The sequence below is a fragment of the Protopterus annectens genome, chromosome 2.part1 (assembly GCF_019279795.1).
Source record: "Protopterus annectens isolate FY-2018-M chromosome 2.part1, PAN1.0, whole genome shotgun sequence".
NCBI lineage: Eukaryota > Metazoa > Chordata > Ceratodontiformes > Protopteridae > Protopterus > Protopterus annectens.
The window spans coordinates 1,465,535,767-1,465,556,762 of NC_056729.1; the positions used below are offsets into that span (position 1 = coordinate 1,465,535,767).

The 20,996-nt window shown below is 40.0% G+C and overlaps 1 protein-coding gene across 1 annotated transcript in view; it reads right to left on the reverse strand.

Moving 5' to 3' along the window:
• WDR19 (WD repeat domain 19) overlaps positions 1 to 20,996 on the reverse strand; it is a 3,663,919-nt gene that overhangs the window by 2,108,375 nt on the left and 1,534,548 nt on the right. The window contains exon 19 of the mRNA XM_044062937.1: positions 20,363 to 20,473. Within this exon, the coding sequence (XP_043918872.1) occupies positions 20,363 to 20,473 (111 nt within the window). The remainder of the gene's footprint in view (positions 1 to 20,362; positions 20,474 to 20,996) is intronic.

The following is a 20,996-nucleotide window of genomic DNA, read 5'->3' on the forward strand; positions in this document are numbered from 1 at the left end:
AAATCCCTCTGTTTAACAGAAAGGTGGAGACATGCCAGTGCCTCATTTTTATTTCATTGCCCTGCATTTTTATTTTAGTTATTATTGGTGCGTGATCTGAAATAATTATTGGAGCCTTGTCAAAACTTTTAATTAAATCCACATGTTCCTGTGAAATATATTTTCTGTCTAGCCTATCCCAGTTTCCATACCTTGGGGAACAATATGTAAGTTCTTTCTGAGCTCCATCTAGTGAATTCATATCATCTATACCTAATATTTCCATAAATTTCTTCATAATCTCCCCTCTTTTGTTACATTTTCCCTTCTATGCCTTCCAGATACATCCTCATTATTACAAATCAAATTCCAGTCCCTACCTGTAAGTAATATTCCCTGCTGAAAGCTGATTATTTCTCCCAGAATTTTCTTAAGCTCCATTATAGCAGTTTCAGGTGGAATATAAATACATGTCAGCATAATGACTGGGCTCCAAACCAGTTGTTTTACATTAAGTGGGTCAAAGTCTGCACTATTATGGCAGGAGAGAGCTGATTTCAGCTATCTGATTGCTGGTGAAAGCTCACTGTGTGCTTACCTGACTGGACTTAGGGCATAGTTAGTGAAAAATGTGCTTTTTTTTCCTGAGCATATATAAGCCTTGCCCAAAGCTGCTCTTCACACAGTGGCGGATACTGGTACATTGTATACATGCAATCAGAAGTTGAAATGTCCCTATAAAAAACACCTCAGAACTTTACCTCCTTCCATGTTACTCATGGGGCAACTAATCTACTTTGCCTTACTTTAGCACCCAAGACTATTGCTACTATGAGAGCATCTGGTTTGGGTACTGGGCAGTATCGCTGGTTAAGATAGCTGTAGATTACACCAAATAAGCACACTTCCCTTGTCCTGTTACAAACTCCACTCTTACTCCTTGCAAGTACACATTAGGACCTGCAGCCATAAATGAGCACTTTCCTGCTATCTCAACATCCAGCTTGGTGGACATGGGCATCCTGTGGCATTATAACAATTGCCTTATGTACACTGATCACCACTTAATTCTCAAACAGACAAATACAATATATGAGAGATGTAGTTATACATTGACACTGCTGGCTAGACACTCACATACAGACACACAAAAAAAAAACAACAAACAAGTTGTCAGCGACTCACACACATCACTCACTGCACTCACAAAGGACCACACACATAGACCAACATATGTGGAGGTGCTCACATGTAACTTACCCAAACCTCAAAAGCCTCTCAGGCAGAGGCCTCAGAAACTCAGCAAGCCCACAAACAAGCCAATTCCCATCACAACACATAAAGTCACATCTCATTGTGTCTCGACTACCAAGCCCATAAGGTGAAACATTCCATAACCCAATATTCTGGTCATACGATACTCCACTGTGAGACACACTGATGTCCCTCTACCCAAGCTGGATAAGGAAAAAGTTACAGATAGCTGTCTGTCAGGGGCCAATATCCACCAGATCATGCAAACACTCAGGTCACTCAGCATGTGGGTATGAATGACCTAAGACATACCTCCTTGCACTACATGAAGAAAGAGATGATTGAGCTCCCAGAATATGTGTCATAAGCAGGTATTTGCCTAGCACTGGCCAACAGTCTATTGTCTCCAAGGATGATGACACAATATCAGCAGAATATGATCAAATTTACCAACTGGCTTAGCTACTGGTTTCATTCCAAAGGGGTCCAAATCTTATCAGCCTTGGAGAACATGATTGACAGGACATGCTGCTTTGTCAAGGATGGTCTTTTCATGCCACCTCCAGACTTTCAGATATTGGCCAAAAATGATCCATCCCTATAATGCCTTTTTTATACACTGCCAAACAAACAAACCTTCCAACATACCAAAAGCAACTCAAGGCACGGTGAAGGTGTTATGTCTCAATGCTAGGAATCTCAAAAAGAGACTGCACTCTCTGGAAGCTGTTCTCACCCTGGAGAATGTTGCTGTCTGTGCAGGTACTGAAGCATGGGTCAAAGTCACGTAAAGCACTCAGGCAGTGCATGGCTGTAACATCTTTCATACTTTCTGACGACCAACAGATCAGGAAAGAGCAAAAGGCAAAGGTGTATCTATCTACATAAAGGATAAGCTTACCTGAAGGCTGGTCAAATAATATGACATGCTTGAGCTACTCCATGTCCAACTAACCATGGGAAAAATCCATTACCATATTCTTGCTAGCTATTGCTAGGTTTCCCACCATGAACCAGGAAACTCATACATTATACCTGAAGTTACTACAATCACTCAACATCCAGCCCAGTACCATACTCATGGGTGATTTTAACTCCTCCTCCATTAATTGAGAGGCAAACACGGCCACTAGCATGCAGACCCAAAGATTTCTTGACTTCGTAAATTCAAATGCCCTGGAGCAGCTAGTCTGCACTCCTACTAGGGGAACAAATTTCCTAAATCTGGTATTTACAAATAAGGGTGATTGCTGCACCCAGAAACCTCCAAACACTGGACTCAACCATTTTGGCTATGTCAATGGCAGATCATGCATATTGAATCTGGTGGATTTCTTTGTGAAAGTCATAACGGATATGGATGAGGGTAAAACAGTACACACTGCTTACCTCAACCTGTAAAGGAATATGACAATTCCCCACTCAGGTTATTACAAATAACTAAAAAAACTGGGCATTACAGTTAAGACATGTGGATAAAGTGGGTGAATAAAGATCCAGCTGAAATACAGTTACTAATGGGGTACCACAGTGGTTAGTACTGGGACCACTCCTGTTCAGATGTTCAGACTACACTTCTCAGAAATCAAGGCTGATGTCAAAGGCCTCTGGATGACAAAGTTTGCCAATGACTCCAAGCTGGGGGGATTCACTGAATCGTCCAATGATGTAGATATCCTTCAGAAGAGTCTAGATCAGACAAATGATTAGTGTCAGAACCATGGCCTGAATCTAAATGCGAAAAAAATGCATTATCATACCCTGTGGGAAGCTAAATACCCCTGCAAATTACAACATCAACAGCACACCCCTAAGATTAGACTCAGAGCTGAGAGATCTGGGTACACAGACAGAAAGTAGCCTGAACTCTGACTGCCATGTGTCCACAATGGTGAGGAAGTCCATCTATGTGGCACAACTTACAAGTAAAGGTATGGCATCCAGATCTAAAGAAATTATAGTCCCGCTGTACTCAGCCCTCATTAGACTAGTAGTCGAGTACAATGTGCCATTTGGCATGTACTTGACTAGGCACTTCAGCAGCTGGAGTGAATTCAGAGGTTCCTCACAAAGAAAATTAGGGTTGTAAACAACATGTCCTATGTGGACAGACTAAAAGTCCTATCCCTTTACTCTGTCTCCTACTGACTATTAAGGGGTGAGCTATATCTCACCTACAAGGCACTCAAAGATCCAGCCCTAATGGATCTGCTCCACATCCACAAGTCAAACAACATGAGAGTCACCTGATCTAGGCATCTAAACTTAATCAGTGACTTAAACAAAACACTCTGCAGAGACAGATGTGTGTCTCAGAGACTTCCCTTTCTTTGCAACAGGCTTTCTATTCACATTAAGCCCTGGTCCTCCTAAAATGCAATTTGGATAAATGGACAAGGAATCGCAAATTCACACCTGGGTTAGTGCCTATGTCCCATATGGACAGGTGGACAAGGGGGAATCGCATCGGGACAAATCAATGCCATCCTCCTGCCTCTAGGGTCCATATATTGGGTAAAATTGGGTTATATTGGCTAGGCTTGTAACGGCTCATAAGCCATTAGCCTAGTAATCCCCTTACAACTTACAAATCTACCATTATCTTTTTTCCCCTTCTTTTATCACTACTGGAGCTCCTCTTGCAATTAATACAAGTACTTCCCTTTTCCTTTTTCCCAAATATTCTGCTGAATAACCATCCTGAAATTCTTTCTTTATTAAACTCACTTGCTCAATTCTTTCCATGTTTTTCCTGTAGCATAGCTACTTGCAATCTGCATTTTTAATATAGTTCACTGTCTTTCTTTTTTGGTATCTACACGAGACACCATTTGATAATATGGAAAGTGTTGGTCCTGGGTTATGTTTATCCAATCTTACATAAAAAGGCAACCTATCCTATCTGCTTTGAAGCAGAAAGTGTGGGAGAGTTGGGGTGGGATATTTGGGCAGAGTCGGCAGGCAAGCTGAGTTACGGCTGCTCCCTCTTGAAGGCACAGCCCTGCTGGTCCTAGTGCTTCTCCTTTGGTTTTGCTTCCTGTTTTACTCTAAGCTTGCCCTTTTTTACCATACAAAATGTATTCTTGTCCTGCTTGGGGAAAAATTCCAAGATTTAATGGGATAGTTTATGCTGAATTGTGTGCCTGGAATTAAAAAAGCTGCATGAATGACTGCACAGTTTTGCTATTCTCATCCAGTCTTTTAAACCTCCCTTTCAAGGGGAGGGTCCAAAGAACAGGCCCTTATCCAGATGGACATTATGTTGCTCCAACTTTACATGGTCTGGTAAGGACCGAGTCCTCAGCCAGCAATGTCCTGCAATCACTGTTACTGTAGCTTCTTCCTTTCAAGATGTATCTAAGCATCATACCAACATTGTTGGAGTGCTTAGGAATCTGGGATGACAGGCCACACAACTCAAACACTTCTCACCTCAGATACAGATCTAAGATAATCTCTGACTTGATCCTCAGGGGTTTTCTTGTATAAAAGTACACAAGTATAGCAGTTTAAGGCTCTGAAGGACAGGTTAGCAGAAGTGAATACTTTTTTCAACTAATCTGTCTAGTATTATATTCTCCCTGTCACTTGGTAGGATTCCTTGATGCAGCTGAACAGGATCCCTTGTTGGAATCCATGGACACCACTGCTGAATCAGCTAAAGAGTTCTTATGCAATAAAATATGGAAAACACTGACCCTGTAAATCTGGTCAAGCTTTCTAGGATGAGACTTCCAAGATGGCTACACACTGAGCAAAAGTTTGACTTCAGCTCTCCCAATGTGAAAACAGAAACTCAGAAGAGAAAGCCACTGGACTTGTATTTCTGGGTAGATTTTGGTAATTGGCTAGTAAGTGCACTGTCTGGATGCCACAAAAAAGAAACACAGAGGACCTGAAAGAAAATCAGATACAAAAGGTGAGGAAAACCACTGAATGGGAAAAGTACTGCAGCTGTTCAACACAGAGCAATGCAAGCTCCAGATAAGACTTTCAGTAACCTAGAGGAAAATATAAGACAAGTGCACACAGACCTGATTAAAATAAGCTAAACACTGATGGAATATTTCAACTCAAATAATCAAAGACTGGAAAAAATAGAAGAAGCTTTAAACAGATATTAAGACAAGGTGATAGAACTACAAATATCAGAGGTCGAAATGAAGAAAAGGCTAGCTGAATATGAGAATGCTCAAGAAGAGATATTTAAAAAAAATATTAGAATTAGAGGACACAGCATGTAGAGAAAACCTGAGATTTTCTGCTGTACTAGAGAAGCTGGAAGGAAACGACTGTATTAATTTTATCAGAGCAGAAATAAGCAAATGGACTGGTACTCCATAGCAGGAGTTGTTAACTGAAAGGGCACATTGTGTGCATGCTCCAAACCTTGCCATGAGAAAGCAACCTAGACATTTAATAGTAAAGTTGCAATACTACCAGAAGAAGGAATTGATTCTGACAAAACTTGGCAGAAGGACAAAGTACTAAAAGGGGGAGACAGCAGAGTGTTTTTGGAGAATGATTACTCACTGTACATAAGGCAGAAGATTAGTACATTTGCTTGACTATTCAGAGAATGTCAAAAAAGCAGGCATGAGATACCCAGCTATCTTCAAAATATTCTTTCCTGGAGTGACAAAATCATTTTTGATGCAGTACATGTTAAGGAGGAAATATAAACGTTTGTCCAACAAAAAATGAGCTATGAAACAGAAGGAGATTCTGCATCTGTTTCTTCTGGTAATGAAGACCACAGAGTGACTTGTGTCAGTGAAACCTTTTCCAATGTTTTGGAGGAAAATGCTCGAGAGAAAGAAAAAAGCACAAGAGTTGACTAGACAAATCGAGAGCACGTTGGAAATGAAGCAGAGGCAGGATCTGGGAGATAGAGATGAACAGGAATAAAACCAGTAATTTGGAAATTGACAAATGTGGGATTACAAAGCAATAATTATACTTGTGAAACATAAAAAAAACAAGCAAATCTGGAAATGTTAGGACTATTTGCCTTTGTTAAACTTGTGGGGGACTGTAAAGCATATGCCCTACTTTGAACTAAATTGTATCTGAAAAAGTTCATGGTTAATGTGGATGGACGAAAGCACTAATAAATTTTAGAAGAATTGGCAGCTGTGGTATTTCATATAATTCATTTTTCAGCATCTGCCCTACTTCATACCATTAATGTTTGGAATAATACTTAGGAGAGGGGAACAGGAAGGAAAAGTTAACTGCGTGTACAACAATTTTGTTCTTAAAACTAATATGTTTGTAGTGCATGATTTTCTTTGTGTGCTATAAAATCAAGTTTTCTCAGTTATTTTTAAGTGTAATGGGGATACCAATGTAAACATGAGCTCCTGTTTTTTTTCTCTCTTCTTGTCTCTTTCTCCTTGTTCAGTTTTAAGAAATGTAAGCTTTGCAATGTAAAAAAAGAAGAATAGTCTGGTCAAAACAGCATGACAAAAGAAAAACTGATGTAATTGTTCTCATTCTTGCATAGGAAAATGACTGGATTAAGGCATTTAGCTTGAGCTAGCAACATGTTTTAAGAGAAAGCAAGTAAATGAAAAAGAACATTGAATACTATAAAGCTTTCTTCTAGCAAACAAATGTATCCTATTAGTAGCAACTCTATCTGTTCCTCATGTCTCCATGGATACAATTTGATAAAGAGAAGTGGCTAAAAGATAATGTTTTCTGAAAGTGTTCAAGTGTTTTCCTATCTGGGAGAGCTATAAAAATAAGACAAAACCAGACAGCACTTAGTAGAAGTACAGGCGGTACCATGTGGCTTAACATGGATAGTCTTTCTTTTAGATTAACCCAAGTCTTTGAATGTGGCTGTCAGCTTGGGACATGTGTTCCTATTAGGAGGATACAACTTTATGAGAGTTAGTATTAGGTTCATAGGTTCATACTAGGCTATCTGCCCTGGGGCAATTATAAGCCTAGCCCGATTCTGTATGGCTTACGCCACCCCTTGATTTGAGTATACTGTGCCCTTTTTAAGGTTTAGTTTACTATGCCTCTGTCTAATAGTGACACGGGAGTAATCCCTGGGACAAACCTACAATCCCCCATCCACCTATCGAGATTCTTCTTGAAGAGATTCAGTGAGGTCCTCTGCCTCACATGAACTAGAATTCTATTCCAGAGCGAAGGGAGCCTCTGGGTTATGAACCTGTCCCTCTAGCAAGTTCTATTTATTTCTGTGCTGAGGTTCAAGTCCCTCGAGCGTGTGGCTCTAAGGGATTTAAATTTACTGAGGTGGAGCATGTCCATTAATTCTGGATTTGACATAGCTTTGTATGTCAGGCATAGATCGCCTCGAAGTAGGCGGTATGCAACTGAGTAGAGCTGGAGTTTTTTTTAACCGAGCAGCATATGGCATCTGTTTGAGACCCTTGATCCTCTTGGTGAGATACTTTTGGGGTCTTTCTAATTGCTGCAGGTGTCGGGTAAGGTACATCCCCAAAAGGGGCATAGTATTCTATGATGGGCCTGATGAGGGATGAATAAAGGGGCATGATTACCTCTCTTGATCTAGATGTGAAACCCTTTGTGATGAGGTGGGCTATGTAGAAGGTCTTTCTAACCACTTTGGCAATGTGATTTTCAAAGGAGAGATCGCTATCAATTTGGCACCCCAGGTCCCTAATAACTTTCTCTGTACTTAATGGGTTTCCGCCTATGTGATAATTTGTGGGCACACTGTTTTTGCCAAAGGGTATGACTATACATTTTTTGGCATTTAGCTTTAAACCATGGCGCTGGCACCAGTTATCTGTCTCTGTGAGACCTTTTTGATGGATGTTTGTGTCAGCTGGAGAGTTGATTATGGCACCCAGTTTGCAGTCGTCTGCGAACTTGGTGAGCCATAGTCCTCCCACGTTTGCCTGTACCTCGGAAAAGTATATACCGAACAAGAGTGGTCCCAGGACAGAACCCTGTGGGACGCCACTTGTGACCGGTTTCGAGTCGGACATGGCTCCAGCAACTCTCACTCTGTGGGTTCTGTCTTTGAGCCAGTTTGTGACCCATCTTGTGACATAGGGGTTTATATTTAAGCTGGATAGCTTATCTATGACGCCTTGAGTGGGGTATTGTGTCAAATGCCTTTGCAAGGTCCAGATAGGCTGTGTGGACTACCTTCCCTTCATCTATGGCTTTGGTGACTGTTTCAAGAAGTCAACCAGGTTCAAAAAGGCAGGATCTGCCCTTGACAAAGCCGAACTGGGTAGGATCTAGTGTCTGTAGGTCCCCAATGTCTTTGTTTATGAGCTCCATGATGATCCTCTCCATAGCCTTGCAGACTAAGCTAGTCAGGCTTATGGGGCGATAGTTTCCAGGGTCCGTAGAGGCTCCACCTTTGTGGAGTGGGACCACTGTTGCTGTATGCCATTCTGTGGGCACATATCCTGTAGTGAGGCTGAGATTGTATAGCTGTTTTATTTGAGGGATTAGTTCCTCTTGGAGTTCATGTAGAACGCAACCTGGGACGCCATCTGGTCCCATGGAAGTAGTGTTTTTTGCTTTGGAGAGGGCAGCCTTCACCTGAGCATCAGAGATGTTTGGGAGGCAGCCCTCTGCCGGGATAGATACTTGCTCTTTGGGGGGGGGGTAGAGAAGTTTGCACTGAACCTGTCTGCCAGGATATTGGCGATGTCTGTGGGTTCAGTGTATTTTTTGTCGTTTAGAATCAACTCAGAACAAGTCTGGGAGTTGCGTCCCAGGTTTCTAACATAACTTAAAAAAGCCTTGTGATTGTCTTTGGTGTCCTGTGCAATTTTTCTCTCGAAGCTGGCCTTGGAGGATTTTATGAGGGATCATAATTTTTTGCTAGTACTGATCAGAGATGCCTTCCCTATTAGGGATTTTGCTCTATCATGTAGTAGCTTCCTCCTTCTGTTGTACAGTTTATTTATGGCAGGGGTCCACCAGACTGGATGCCTGCCTTTGGATGATTGGGTCTTGGTTTTGTTTGGGATAGCATGATCCATGCATTCCTGGAGATGCCCGTAGAATGCGTTTATATAGGATTCTGCAGTTTGGGCCGTAGTTTCCACTGGCCCTGGGGCCTTGAAGGATTCCACTTTGGTTTTGAGAAGTGAGAAGTTCGCTTTTGAGAAGTTTTTCACTGTGGTTTTCTGGGCTGGGGTTGGGGTCGGGATGTGGACATCCAATGAAATTAATTTATGGTCTGATCTTACCAATGAGGGATATACTTCTGGTGTGGAGCATAGAGTCCCCATGTTGGTAATGATCAGGTCTAGTATGTTGTCCCTCTTGTGGGAGTGGTGACTAGTTGTTCCATAGCATTTGAGTTTATAATTTCCAGGAACCTTTGGGCTAAGGTGCTGGGGCTTGAGTAGTGCTCCCAGTCAATGTTTGGGTAGTTGAAGTCGCCCAATATAATGGGGTTCGGAGAGATCTTCATGTTCTCCAATGTTTTCAGGAAAGCCGAGTGGGATTCCTGACTTTGAGAGGGTGGTCTGTAGGATGCTATAAACTGAAAAGCAGTCTTGCCCACTATTAGTTGCACATGGATGGTCTCCGATACTTCGTGCAATGCCACTAACCTGGAGGTGTGGATATCCTTGATAAATATGGAAACTCCCCCTCCTTTTGTGGTTCGGTCTGGGTTTTGGGGCCGAAAAGCATGATATGAGGTATAGCCTGGTAGTGCTGGGGTGCTCTTTGGAGCCTTGAACCAGGTTTCTGTCACTGCACAGATATCGATGTTCTCCATACTGAGGAGAGCTTCGAGTGCGTGCATCTTGAGGTTAAGACTTCTGGCGTTTAGCAGCATTACCCTTAGTTTCTTGTTCCTTGTGCTGTCTATGGGGGTGGGTTTGAGTTTTGAGCCTCGCCTAAAAAAGGCACTATGGGGGTGGCAAGAGCCTTTGCCAATATCCGAAAGCCCAGTGGTGACAGGTGCAAGCCGTCCCTAGCGAAGCAACGTGGCTTGTCGAGCACGTCATCCCAGGCTGACAGACACTGGGTCCCCTTTGAATGACACCAAAATTTTAGCCAATTGTTAAAATCGATCATTTTGTCTTTGTACTGTGGCATCATTCTAGGTGAGGGTAAGATGCTGCTCAAGGTCAGGGTCATACCGGCCTGGGCTACATGATCAGAGAGCTCCTCTATGTCTCTTTTCATGTAGTCCAGGGAGGTACGTCTTAGGTCATTCACACCAGCATGTACAATGACTGAGTCATATTTGTATTTGCTTTGGAGTGACCCGAGTGCTTGCGTTATGTGGCAGATTCTAGCCTAGCACCCGACAGGCAGCTCACCGTGACCTTTTCTTTATTCAGCCTGGTGAGCGGGACGTCAGTGTGTCTGACCATAGAGTCACCTATTACAAGAGTATCAGGTGTGTTATTCAGCCTTAAGGGCTGTGGCTGCTTGGCACACTGACGTTGTGGGTTATGTGTTGTGCGTGTTTTGTTTTGAGGTAGCGTTTGCTTGGATGTCTGCTTTGGAGGTCTCTGTTGCTTAGGTAGATTTTTATTTAGAGCCTCCGAGTATGTTTTTGTGTATTTATGTGTTTGGTTCGCTGATGTGGTGGGACTATGTGATACTGGAATTGTGTTGTGTGAGGTTACTTTCTCCTCCTGACTGGTTACACCAGTTTTAAGATGAGAGAGCTCAGGGGAGTATTGGGTTGTGTTTGTTTTGTTTGAAGGCTTTCAATAAAACAAAGCATTTTGCAAGATGTGACAGGCTCATCACAAAGGGTTTCACATCTAGATCAAGAGAGCTAATCGTGCCCCTTTATTCATCCCTCATCAGGCCCATCATAGAATACAATGCCCCTTTTGGGATGTACCTTACCCGACACCTGCAGCAATTAGAAAGACCCCAAAAGTATCTCACCAAGAGGATCAAGGGTCACAAACAGATGCCATATGCTGCTCGGTTAAAAAAAACTCCAGCTCTACTCAGTTGCATGCCGCCTACTTCGAGGCAATCTATGCCTGACATACAAAGCTATGTCAAATCCAGAATTAATGGACATGCTCCACCTCAGTAAATCTAAATCCCTTAGAGCCACACGTTCGAGGGACTTGAACCTCAGCACAGAAATAAATAGAACTTGCTGGAGGGACAGGTTCATAACCCAGAGGCTCCCTTCGCTCTGGAATAGAATTCCAGTTCATGTGAGGCAGAGCACCTCACTGAATCTCTTCAAGAAGAATCTCGATAGGTGGATGGGAGATCGTAGGTTTGTCCCAGGGATTACTCCCGTGTCACTATTAGACAGAGGCATAGTAAACTAAACCTTAAAAATGGCACAGTATACTCAAATCAAGGGGTGGCGTAAGCCATACAGAATCAGGCTAGGCTTATAATTGCCCCAGGGCAGATAGCCTAGTATGAACCTATGAACTGTGTAAAAGATCAACCTGCCAAACAGTGTATGCATTTAACACAAAAGCTGGAATTAGACACTTAACAAAAAAGTTGTTACACATAAAAGGTGGGAATAACTTTTTAACAAAATGATGCTTTCTGTAATGTCTTTAAATGTCAATTGTCTCGCAGATAAATACAAAAAAATAAAGAGTAGTGAACTATATTAAAAATGTAGAGTGCAAATACTTATGCTACAGGAGACACACCTGGAAAGAAGTGAACATGTGAATTTGAAAAATAAAGGTTTTCAGGATTGTTACTCATCAAAATACCTGGGAAAGAGGAAAAAAGGAGCACTTATATTAATTGCAAGAGAAGCTCCAATGGTAATACATGAGGAGAAAAATATAATAACAGTAGATTTGTATTAAGGGGCTACTGGCAAGGGAGGATGATTATAATGGCATGCATTTATAGTCCACCTAAAACTGCTATAATGGAGCTTAAGAAAATACTGGGAGAAATAATCAGCTTTCTAGTAAGGAATATTACTTATAAGTGGGGACTGGAATATGATTTGCAGCAGTAAAGATGTGCCCAGGGGACCCAGAATGGAAAATATAACAAAGGAGAGTAGATTTTTCAAGGAAGCTAACAAGAGATCCTGCAGATTATTAGAAATATTTCGTAAATTCTATGCAAGTCTGTACAAAGCACACAAATATGGAACTCAACAAAAGGTACAAATGAAAATGTTTATGGAAGAATTAAATATGCCAAGGTTACAGGTAGATGAGGCTCAATTAGTCTGGTTGTTAGGACAGGTGCTATATAACCAATCAACAGGGAAATTCCCAGGAATAAAATTTATTCCTCCTGAAGTTTGGAAGCCAGGAGGGAAAAACTGATAAAGATCTGGAAGTATTTAACAGTATTTTAAGAGGAGGAGAAGTACCAACGTTCTGGAAGAAAGTGGACTTCAAAGATGGCTGCACATTGAGTATAGGCTTAATTCTACCTCTCCCAGTGTGAAAACAGAAACTCAGCAGAGAAGGCCAGTAGACTTGTGTTTACATGTAAATTTTAGTAACTGGCTAGTAAGTGCACTGCCTGGATGCCAAGAAAAAAGAAACAGTGAGGACCTAGAAAACAAATCAGCTACAAAAAGTGAGGAGGAAACACTGACTGGGGAAAGGTATGCAGCTGTTCATCAAAAAGCAATGAAACCTCCAGACATGAATTCCAGTAACATACTGGAAGATACAAGACAACTGCACACATACCTGGTTAAAATAAAACATTGCTGGAGTATATCAACACAAACAACAAAATACTAGAAAAATGGAAGGAGCTTTAAAACAAATATTCAGATGATGAAAAAGCTGCAAAAATCAGTGGCCGAAATGAAGAAAAAAACTGGCTGAATATGAGACTGCTCAGGAAGAGATGTTTAAAATAACAGAATTAGAGGACAGAGCACGTAGTAGAAACCTGAGATCTTCAGCTATACCGGAGAAGCTGGAAGGGACACTGTGCATTCATTTTATGAAAGCACAAATACGCATCTGGACTGGTATTCTACAGCAGGAGTTGTTAGATGAAAGGGCACATTGTGTGTGTGCTCCAAACCTGGCTATGAGAAACAAAAATAGACCTTTAATAGTAAAGATGCAATCCTACCAGCAGAAGGAGTTGATTTTGACAAAACTGTGGCAGAAGGACAAAGTACTAAAAGTGGGAGACAGCAGAGTGTGTGTGGAGAATGATTACTCATTATACACTAGGCAAAAGAGAAGCAAATTTATTCCACTGTTCAGGGAATGCTGAGAAGCAGGTGTGTCATTCAAACTGATGTAACCAGCTGTCTTCAATGTATTCTTCTCTGGAGGGACAACTCATTTTTGATGAAGTACATGCTAAGGAGGAAATACAAAAGTTTATCCAACAAAGAGTGAGCTGTCAAACAGAAAGATATTCTGCTTCTTGTTCTTCTGGTAATAGAGACCACAGAGAGACTTGTACCTGTGAAATGTTTCCAATGTTTAAACAGAAAATGTTGGACTGAAGGAAGGGAGCACAAGAGTTGACTAGAAGAAGTGAGAGTATGCTAGGAATGAAGCAGAGATAGGATTTGGGAGATGGAGATGAATGGTAATAAAACCAGAAACTTAATGTGGAATTACAATGCAATAATTAAATGTGTGAAATATGACAGAACACGAAAATATGGAACTATTGGATGTTTTCAGAATTTGTTAGACTTGTGGTGGACTCTAAAGCATATGCCCTACTTCACTTTATCAATGTTCAAAAAATGCTTTGGGGAGGGAAAGAGGAGGGAGAAAGTTAACTAAGTTAAGAAATTTGTTTCTTACTAGTACTATTTTAGTGGTACATGGTTTTCTTTGCATGCTATAAAGTAAAGTTTTCTCAGTTATTTTTAAGTGTAATGGGGGCTGTAAACATGTACTAATGTTCTTTTTTCTTTTCTTTCTCCCTTTTCTCTTTCTTTTTGCTAATTTTTAAGAAATGTAGGCAATGCAATGAAAAAAAGCCTGGCTAAACAGCATGACCAAAGAAAAAAAATAATGTGCATTTCTCATTCTTGCATGGGGAAATGACTGGATTAATGACCTTAGATTGATTTTGTGACAAGTTTTAAGAGTAAGCGAGTAAATGAAAAAGAATATTGAATATTATGAAACTTTTTTCTAGCAAATACATGTATGCTCAGTAGCAATTCTGCAGCTGGTCTCATGGAAATGATCTGATAAAGAGAAACTGGCTGCCAGGTTCTCATACCTCCATGGAGACAATCTAATAAAGAGAAATTGGCTACAGTCTGGTGGAAAGTGATTGGCTATAGAAAAAAATGAGAACAGAGTCGAACAGGGTGCATTGGAATAACCCAATATGAAGGGGTATTTCAGTTAAAGCTGCTATATATAGCACATGCAGAAAATTATAATTCAAAGTGGAAAGAGATGATGATGAAACAGGAGGAAGCTCAAGACACAAGGAGGGACTAGGACTGCAGATGCAGACCTTTAAGAAGAATAACAATAATCATACAGAATATTATAGTCATAAACTAGCAGAAAGTATTCTAAGAACTAGTGGGAGGTTGGCTTAATGGTTAAGGTGTTTACCTTACAGACACTACAGGCAGAGTTTGATTCTCATATGGGGCAATTGGCTAGACTTAAAATGGCCCATAAGGGCAGTTAGCCTAGTATTAATCTATGAATCTAAGAACTAAGCCAACACAGGAATGGAGAAAGGAGATTCTGTGGATAGGGATAACTACAATTAGGGATACAAACAATAGGTAAGAGAGGGCTGGAGTTTATTCAAGAAAACTGGCAAATGAACCAAGGTATTGGGAACAAATAACTAGAGAGGGAACAGTAATGGAATAGAAAGAGATAAAGAATTTATTTGGACTGCAGGTTGGAGACTGCCTTCCCTATTAATGACTGATGTCAGAGTACAGGCAAAAAGAAAGAAATAAAGGGGTGATAAATGAAAGACCAGTACTAGTAGATGTTTTAGCGGAAACTGCCATTAAAAAAAGGAATATTTAGTATAGCACATAAATAGTGCATGATAACTATAAGAATCAATCAGATGAGGTTAGAAAGGATTAGGAAGAGTGACTGGATAAGTAAATCTTAAAGAAACAATGAGGGATATATGTATGTCTACCAAATATGCATCAACATCTAGATGTTTTAGGATTTTTGCTTGGAAATGTTTACATACATATTTTTATACCTCAAGTAAACTCCTGGGAATTTTTCCTCAGGTAGACAGCAAATATTGGAGGTGTGATGGGGAAAAAGAGGTAATTTGGAGCATATTTTCTGGGAGTGTAATGAGTTGGCACACTTTAAAGAGTCCCTGCAGACTACTATGTCAGAGATGCTGGGTGAGCAAATTGATGTAACTAGGGAAATGATTTTTCTGAGTTATGATACAGACTCAGAACTGCCTAGACACAGTAAGGCCTTGCTGATTCTAATTATGGTGGCTGCCAAAAAACAATTACTAGAAAATGGAAATCAAAGTCAAAACCAACTGTACTAGAAGTAGTGTATATGATATAGAGATAAAACTGGAATGGTGATCTTTAGAAAAGGGTAGGAGCAACTTACATAGAAAAATGGCAATTGTGGGAACAATACGTACAGGGAGGAATGATGTTTAAAAGAAGTCAGGACTTGAGTGAGCTAAGCAATGTTTGGCTGACAATGATTGGGTAGATTATAAATGATGGATAATGTTTGCAACTAAAATTATGTCAATATGGTTTGTGACGTATAATGCTTGCAACTAAGATCATGTCAATATGGTTTGTTTTCATTTATATAAATGTATGATTGCCTATGTCATACGTGATAATTTAATAAAGATGTTTCTTGTTTTAAAAAAAAGCTTTCTAGGTTTAGGAAAGTGAGAAATCCAGCTTGATGCACTGATAAGTACATGTTTCAGGACATTCACAACTGAAGGAACAGCAAGTGCCCTTGGCAGTGGCACATCCATAAAAGCTGAGTATCTGCACTGGGCCTTTGTGTACTCCTTAGACTCCATCTGGAACAACTCCTTCATTTTATAAAGGTTGTCATTTTAGGAAAAATCCTCTGGTGTAGAAGTACAGGATAATGTGTTCCTGGTGTCAGAATTCTAGGTTTTCACAAAAGGGAAATGATCTACATGGGCTATTTTCCCTGCCTAAAATGTGGGGTGTTTGAATCTTTCAAGGGAGGTTCCACCTTTCTGCTCTTAGAAAAGGCCCTTGACACTCCGAGTATTTCCAATGCTGGCTGCTTGGATTTAAAGAATTACATGAAGTACTTAGCTGACTGGAAATGTTGCTGGGAAGAATCCTGGAAAGTGTATGTGGCTGACACTCTGCTCAACCAAGGCTTTGGCAAGTTGATGAGAACCTATTTGGTCTTTGATGTTTTAGGCCTCAGACACTAATAAGAACTGCATTGGAGATCTTGGAATATGTGAGCGACCAAGACCTCCACTCAGTCCCTGGGAACCTCCTCACAAACTAAGACTAAGGGGATTCGGTCCTCTGAAGCTACAATGTGATTTTCTGACACTGAGGTCCTAGACAAGGCCTCAACAGGTATGGCAGTATCTTCAGTTCTGGAGGACAAACACACAGCCAGTGGCATGCCAACCTGTTTATCAGTTAAGTCACATGCCTCAGTAAAAACTGCCACTAAAGACAGGGGCTACATAATCACCTCACTGTGTCTGTATCCATATTTATGGAAATCAAAGTTGTCTGATGGATTGTACTTGGCGTCCTGATATTTCTCCCCATGATGTTTTTCAAAAAGCCTTAACTTCAGGACCAGACTACTAGAGGTCTTGGCAATGTCATAGTAGTGTAGAACTGGACACATACTCCTTTTGATCCCCAAACTCCTCGAGCAATTTACCTCTTCTCTTGACTCTCCTTGTGAAAATGGCGCAATGCAGACAAATATCAATATCATGCTTCAGTCAAAGGTAAAAGAGATAGTGTAAGTGAAAATTATTAGGAATCTGTTTTCCACAGGTCAGCACAATTGTCAGCCTTTGAAAGAAAATATAAATCACATTAGAACTCAGACTACAAAAACAAACAAAAAAACTACTACAAGCCATTAAAACTGCCCTGTAAGGTACTTATCTTTCCCCTGGAAGCAGGCCAACTAATGAAATGACAATGCTGAAGTTATGCAACTGTACGCAACTGCGCAGCAAAATCTGAAGATGGTGTTGGTAATAGTCCTCTTATACCAACAGCATCTTTGCACAGCAGTGGGATGGAGTCAGGCGAAAGCTTTAGGGAAGGTACAGCTCTGGAAGATGGGGCAGTTGTCAGTCTACCTGCAGACAGGTTATCCCATATATGAAGACTGCAACACTAAACAGAACAATGAACATCCCAGACTGCCACTCAAACTAGTATTGTTAGCTCTGCCATACTTGAAAATGCGGCTGCATTGATGGGAGAACAACATGTCAGGGAGCCACCAATGTCACTCACAGAGACTGGGTTTCTGTTGTAGTTAGAACCACTCTCTTACGTGCTGATGTCCTTTAATAGGTCATCTAGACCATAAATGTTGGTGCCAGAAAAGTCCATGACCAGGACCCCTGGATGTTATTGTCCTTTGTGCTTCATTCACTTGCAAATGATCTCAGTCTCAATCTCTACTGGGCTATAAAACTGCCCACTCCAACCCTCCACCACCTTCTCCTGTTTAAAGAGACTAAATTGCTGTCAGCATGTCCTCCTCTGTCCCTCCTGCTCTGGAGAAATATGATCAGGCAAAGAATTGACCTGCATCACAGCTAGGGCTTTATCCCTTTACACCAGTGAAGCTAGTACAGGTTACATATTTAATGAAATACTGAGATATTTTTATAATTAATTTGTGACACTGCTGACACTGGTTAGGTACTGCTCATCCGAATAGTTTCTGAAGGTGGAACTTTCAGTGGTTCTCTTTGTTCCCTACCTGTCTCTTTCCTAGCCAAACACACTGACTGAAGTGCATCACATTTGTTGGTGACTGAGATGGTCCTAATTGTTAGCAGTGCGACTGGCAATATTTTGAGACGACACTAATTTCTGTTATCCTTTTTTCTTTTTACAGAATTTATGTCTCTAACTTTTTCTGCAAATTTTTTGTTTACTTGCACAGAGTTGGAATAAGGAGGTGGAATTTTTTTTAACTTTTTATGGTTGATTATTCCCCTCCATGAAATGCAGACTCATTTTCTGGTTGATTACCTTCCATAGATTAGGCTTCCAGAGTTTTAAGGGTTCTACTTCATCAGACCAGTTTGAACTTTACAAAGTTCAAAATTCACTTTGTGTTCAGAGATTACATGACATTTATGGAAATCTTTAAGCAGTAAATGTCCTTTACAAGCACATTTATTTAAATGAGGAAGAGACGTAGGACTGATTCTGATCAGCAGTGGTACATGTGAAAGATGCTAAAAGAAAAAGAAAAATCTTTTTGAAAACTTGAGTAACACAGGTGCTTTGCACAATAATATGAGTAAACACTAACCAATAACTGGTGAAAATATCACCTCCAGAATTAAAACATAAAACCTCAAGGAAATTAAAAGCCTCATAGGATAGAAGGTGACTATTAAACACAGTAAGAACTGAAGATGTCTTGAGTTTGCATCACATTTAAATATGGGGCTCTAAGAAAGACACAGCTGACATCAAGTTGAGGCAAAAAACAGCTACAACTTAAATATGGATACTGCTGGGGAAATCACAGATATTTATTGATTTATTTTTAAAATTGTTCACTGGGATAGAAAACTGATTACAAATGACCATGAAATGATGAAGGAAACAAGTAAGGCTAACACATTCATATGTTTAGACTAGCTGATAAAATGCTTTCTTAGGTTCATAGGTTCATAGGTTCATACTAGGCTATCTGCCCAAGGGCATTTATAAGCCTAGCCCATAGTTATGTGGCTTTCGCCACCCCTTTAGTTTGAATAAAAACTATGCCTATCATTTTTCTCTCTTTCTCTCAAAGAAAGACTTCTAAACTATCCCTTTACAGTTTTTATAAAGAAATAAATCATGAATATGGAAGCAGAACATCTAAGCCCCACAAATCATTGTGTGATACTAAGTACTGACATATTAAAAGTCAAAATACCCCACTACTGTAGTTGATAATCCAGGTAACAGAGCTACATATGACACAAAGCTCTCACAACAGAAAAAGCAAATGTCCTCTGCGATGATGACAGCATTCTAATTCTCGTTTATCCGTAAGAAACTATACTGAGATGTAGGCATGAACTACTCTTTATGCATTGCAGGTAGCAACATAATTCCTGCACAATATATGAAATAAAATAAATATCTAAATACATAAACATCCATCGGTTTTATTTCCATAAGCCCTCTTAGCCAGATTCAGGAGTGTACTACGGGAGGCAGTGAAAATGATACAATTTTGTTGCCATTATCCGAGGTTTTCTCCCAATATCATTCACTGCTGTTTCTATTTGGCAGCACTACAAGAAAATGAAAAATACTTTTTTTTTTTACAGATTCAGATACTCTTCATTAATAAAAAAAGGCTTAGAATGGTCAGGGGCTGGTATCAAGTAAGCTTGTACTGCAAGATCTCATTCACTGCAATGTATATATACACTATAGACAATGGCACCAGGAACCAGAAAATGATATCTGATTCATAAACTCATTTTCTGAATTGGAATTATCATTGTGAATCAAGGAATACTTTTCTGAAAGATTGCAATTTAAGTGAAATCAGTAACCATATGTGGCAGGTAATAAAGTTAATGTTACATGGTTCTGAAGAAATAGATACTCAAAGCATACATGTTTCACTCAAAATACTCTTATGTACTGTGCAATTTTGAGCAAGTCAGTCGGCCATAACAATGCTCACAGGTTTCCCTTTACAATAAGCAACTTGGGTCTAAGAGAACTTACTACATTAAAAAGTAATTTCCATGCACAGTTTGACATGACCTAATAATCCACCACAAAGATACAAAAACAGTGCATCATGATGCCCTTCACTATTGGGAATGTGTCTCTACAAACCATCCATGTATTTTAGTTGCAATATCAGCATACACAGTACTAAACAGACTATATTTTATCATTAGGGGAATGCGTCTCTCTAAACAATCCATGTTATATCAACATAAACAGTATTAACATACACTATTTTACCTCAAGAGCAGCAACCGGGCAGCTAGATGCAAGATACAGATCCTGAGCTTGATTGAAGTCATTGCTAAACATGGCAAGATGTCCTGCTAAAAGATTTTGGTCTTCTATTCCCTGCAATTAGCATTTAAAAAGTAATTCGAGATCAGGCAAATATGAACTAACATAAAGTTAAGTTTGTAAGACTCTGTTATGAATTTATGGTTAACACAACATATCTAAATTATCTATGTATTCAACAAGTTATAAACAGAAAGGGCTCATGTTTACTCTTCACAGTAACTAACACCCGTATCTGATTTTCTGAGACTGCTAAGGCTTGAAGAAGCAGAAGTACACATACAGAACTTGAGATAAAATATAAATTAACATATCATTAGGCAAGCTGACATATGCATTAAAAAGTCTGTCAGACTGTATAATGAATCTTATCATAATTTGATGCAGCAATGGCATGGGAATCTGCTGCAGCAAGAAAATAAAATAAAAATGTACATGACAAGTCAGTATAAAGCGTTTAGAATATGAACAGCAATCCAGTCTACAGTTAAAGGTCTGAAATGTCATACACATATGATATGATCATCTCAATGAAACATATAAGCTACAATGTTAGTCCGAGGTAAATAACAGATAA